This window comes from Vanellus vanellus (genome assembly GCF_965231255.1).
Source record: "Vanellus vanellus genome assembly, chromosome: 31".
Taxonomy (NCBI): domain Eukaryota; kingdom Metazoa; phylum Chordata; class Aves; order Charadriiformes; family Charadriidae; genus Vanellus; species Vanellus vanellus.
The window spans coordinates 168,623-173,068 of record NC_138936.1 but is presented as its reverse complement, the minus strand read 5'-3'; the positions used below and the strand labels follow the sequence as shown (position 1 = coordinate 173,068).

Here is a 4,446-nt window from a genome sequence, read left to right as displayed (position 1 = left end):
CACCGGGGAGAGAAATAATAATTTTATTTAAGATTTCAGGTGGGGGGCAGTCCAGGGGGGTTCCCGGCCCCACGCCCCCCCAAGAATCATTCCCACAGGGAATCATTTATGGTCTGGACCCAGTGTTGCCACCACTCGCGGGCCTTGCTGAAGCAGCCCTGGGAGGTCCAGTGGCGCCTCCACCAGTCCTTCAGGCGTCCCCACAGCTCGGCGCAGCCCTGCTTCAGACATTGTCCTGCCCCACACAGCTCCGGGGATTCCTGGCCAGAATCGCTGCCGTGGGGCTCGCAGGGCTGCTCCGTCTGCGCCTTCAGGGCCTAGAAAGCGCGGGTGATCTCCCTCCCACACCCGCTCCATCTTGTCCTTGTCAATAGCTGTAGGACAGGACACGGGCTTCCGGGAGGAGCTGATGGGTGTTGGGTTGAGGAGTTCCGGGTTGGCCGCTGAGCGCAGGTTGTGGTGGCTCTTTTGGTGGTCCTGGTGTGTCTGTGGGACCTGGGGTTCCAGTGGGGGCTGAGTGTCCAGCAACTCATTGCTGCTTAGGTGATGGATGGGTGGCAGGGAGGGCAGGGAGTCCTGCGGGGACGGGCGCTTACCCCTCGATATGTCTATGGTTGCCTCCTTCTGCCTGGGCTCCGGTCCTCCATCCGCTGGCGGAGAAGCTGCCGAGGGAGGGGACAGAGGGCGGCCGTGGGGTGCCGGCTGTTTGCGGGACGGTCGGTGCCGGGGCCGCTCACCGCTCTGCTACTCTGGCCTTTTTTCCTTTAAATTCTTTTCAGACTTTGTCTCACTCTCCTTCTTTGCCGTCTGCGGGACCTACACGGGCAGGGTGAGGTGGGCCAATTTCCTGTCCCCAAGCTGTGGCCCCCCATGTTCCACAGACCCCTGCCCGTCCATCCGTGTGCTCTGCACGCCGCCACGCACTGCCGGCGTCTGGACTGTGCCGGGGAGCTCCTTCCCACAGGAGCGGGGATGCTCCCCTCTGGCCGCATGTCCAAGTCCTTGTCCCTGTGGGCTTTAGGAGGGTCACAGTGGGCTTTAGGGGGGTCCCAGGGCTGCTCATGACAGCCCCCCCACCCCCCCTTTTCAGGGGTCCCAGCGGTGCCTCCCCACCCCGTTTGGGGGATACCTGGGGGGGGCTTAGCCATGGGCGGGAGGCTGGCAAAGGAGGCTCCGTCGGGCTGACCCGCTGTGGGGAGCTGAGAGCGGAGCCAAGCCCCCGGCCAGGCCGGCCGCGGGCACCCGGGGCTGCCGCCACCTGCGGAGAGATGGCGGGGGACGGGGTGGGGGCCCTGAATCAGCCCTGTTCCCCCACAGGACCCCCAAAACGGCTCTGCGCCCCCACAAACAGGCCCAGGCCGCCCCCAGAGCCCCCCAGACCGGTCCCGCCACCCCACAAACGCCCCAAACCGCCATTACCCACCTCCAAAACCGCTCACGACCACCTCCGGCCCGGTCCTGTGCCACCCTCCGCCCCGCTCCGGCCCAGGCCCCCCCGTTCTCCCCGGTACCAACTGCTGCCGCCGCTCCCGCGCGCCGCCGCACACCGGAAGTGTTCCCCTTCGCGTCCGCTCCACCCGCGCATGCGCCCCCCCTGCGTCGCCATGGCAACGGCGGGGGAGAGGACTCGGGCCTAGAGAGCGAGGGGGCGGGGAAAGGACTGGCCCCCCTCAGCTCCCCCCCACCTCTTCCCTCCAGAACGGGGTTGTGACCCCAAAAGCAGCCCAGCCCTCCCCGAAGTGAACTGGGAGCACTGGAAACCAGCCCAGCTCTCCCCAAAATGAACTGGGAGCACTGGAAACAAGTTCAGCCCTCCCCAAAATGAACTGGGAGCACTGGAAACCAGCCCAGCCCTCCCCGAAGTGAACTGGGAGCACTTGAAACCAGCCCAGGCCTCCCCAAAATGAACTGGGAGCACAGGAAACCAGCTCAGCTCTCCCCAAAATGAACTGGGAGCACTGGAAACCACCCCAGCCCTCCCCAAAGTAGACTGGAGCCACTGGAAACCAGCTCATCCCTCCCAAAATGAACTGGGACCACTGGAAAAGAGCTCAGCCCTCCCAAAAATGAATTAGGGCCACTGGAAACCAGCCCAGCCCTGCCGCAAAATGAACTAGGGCCACTGGAAACCAGCTCAGCCCTCCCCAAAGTAGACTGGGGCCACTTAAACCAGCTCAGCCTTATCGATTTGAGCACCGTTTTTCAGGTACGGGGCAACAAGGAACATTTTCGAAGCCCTTACTGGTTACCAAACCCCACAGATCCACCTCTTTACCCCAAAGGCCTTTTTTATGTCACGGACTCAGCCACCGACGCAGAGCTGCTAAACACCCCATGAACCGCTGCTGCCTGCAAACAGCGCATCGTCCAGGATGACCCACAGCACTGGGGAGAGAAATAATAATTTTATTTAAGATTTCAGGTGGGGGCAGTCCAGGGGGGCTCCCGGCCCCACGCCCCGCCAAGAATCATTCCCACAGGGAATCATTTATGGTCTGGACCCAGTGTTGCCACCACTCGCGGGCCTTGCTGAAGCAGCCCTGGGAGGTCCAGTGGCGCCTCCACCAGTCCTTCAGGCGTCCCCACAGCTCGGCGCAGCCCTGCTTCAGGCATTGGCCTGCCCCACACAGCTCCGGGGATTCCCGGCCAGAATCGCTGTCGTTGGTCTCGCAGGGCTGCTCCGTCTGCGCCTTCAGGGCCTGGAAAGCGCGGGCGATCTCCCGCACCCGCTCCAGCTTCTCCTTCTGGGTGGCTGCAGGCCGGGGCACGGGCTTCCGGGAGGAGCTGATGGGTGTTGGGTTCAGGAGTTCCGGGTTGGCCGCTGAGCGCAGGTTGTGGTGGCTCATTTGGTGGTCCTGGTGTGTCTGTGGGACCTGGGGTTCCAGTGGAGGCTGAGTGTCCAGCAACTCATTGCTGCTTAGGTGATGGATGGGTGGCAGGGAGGGCAGGGAGTCCTGCGGGGACTGGCGCTTGCTCCTCGATATGTCTGTGGTTGCCTCCTTCTGCCTGGGCTCCGGTCCTCCATCCGCTGGCGGAGAAGCTGCCGAGGGAGGGGACAGAGGGCGGCCGTGGGGTGCCGGCTGTTTGCGGGACGGTCGGTGCCGGGGCCGCTCACCGCTCTGCTCCTCTGGCCGCGTTCTCGCCTCTTGCATTATTTCCTTTGAATTCTTTTCAGACTTTGTCTCACTCTCCTTCTTTGCCTTCTGCAGGACCTCCAGGAGCGGGGTGTCGTGGGCCAATTTCCTGGCCCCAAGCTGTGGCCCCCCATGTTCCACAGACCCCTGCCCGTCCGTCTGTGCGCCATTCATGCCGGTACCCACCGCCGGGGTCTGGGCTGTGCCGGGGAGCTCCTTCCCGTGGGAGCGGGGATGCTCCCCTCTAGCCGCATGTGCAAGGCCTTGTCCCTTTCCTGATGGAACGTCGGGTCCAAACCTGGCAGCTGCGGTCCCAGGCTGGGGCCCCCCGGCAGCCCCAGCTGCCCCGGCTCCCCCATTCTGGCGGGGGGCTGGGAGGTTTCCTGGGGAGGATCCCACGGAAGGACCCCTGACACTCCTAGCTGCCGCCCAGCGCTGGGCCTGGATCTCCTTCCACGTCTTACTGTGCCGCTCCATCTTCGACTGGGTGGCCTGGCCGGTGTGGGTGACCTCAGAGACGCTCATCTTCTTGTCTGTGGCCATGGCTGGGCGGGTGCTGGGGGGCAGCTGTGTGTCCGTGGGGGTCTGCGCCGTTTCCCCCACATGCCGGGGGACCCGCTCGGGCTTGGTCTGTGCTGATATTTCCTGTGGTTTGTCCTGGCTAAAGACTGGCCCCAGCCCCTCCGAATTGGGAGGAGAGGTCGGGGAGGTGTTGGAGTGTCGGAAGCGCAGAAGATGCAGCATGGACCATGAGGACGGGCGCTCGCTCCTCAACGTCTCTGTAGTCGCCCTGCAGAGGAGGAGAGAGAAGAGACCCCATTACACCCCGGCCCCTCCGCCGGGACGCGCGGGCAGCACCCCCTCCTCGGCCGGCGGGCAGCGCTGCCCAGCGCAGGCAGGGCCAGGGCATGGGGTGAGGGTCTGGGGCAGGATCTGGGGGTCTCCCCCACACTCACTGATTCTCTTGCTTCGGCGTGGGTTTCTGTGCTCTTCCCTCCGCTGGTGGAGAAGCTGCCAAGAGAGGGGACGCAGTGAGCGGCCGGCAGCCCCCGGCACAGCCCCGGCTCAGGGCTGCCGGGGGGTGTTGGCCATTTGCGGGGCACTCGGTGCCGGGGCCACTCACCGCTCTGCTCCTCCTGCCGCCGCCGCCTTCTCACCGCACTTTTTGCATGTTTGGACGACTTCTTTGATTTCTGCAGGAGCCCCAAGGAGCTGGGTGAGACGGGAGCAGCTCCCGGCCTCACGCCGCAGCCCCTAATCCCACCCCAAGCCACCCCACACCGCGCTACACTGCGTTCAGCAGTCACCTACC

The 4,446-nt window shown here is 64.6% G+C and overlaps 1 protein-coding gene across 1 annotated transcript in view; it reads right to left on the bottom strand.

Moving 5' to 3' along the window:
• Positions 1-4,430: 4,430 nt before the first annotated feature.
• PPP1R37 (protein phosphatase 1 regulatory subunit 37) overlaps positions 4,431-4,446 on the bottom strand; it is a gene marked incomplete at its 3' end in the record, with an annotated part of 24,035 nt that continues 24,019 nt past the window's right edge. Inside the window, exon 12 of the mRNA XM_082496837.1 lies at positions 4,431-4,441. Within this exon, the coding sequence (XP_082352963.1) occupies positions 4,431-4,441 (11 nt within the window). The remainder of the gene's footprint in view (positions 4,442-4,446) is intronic.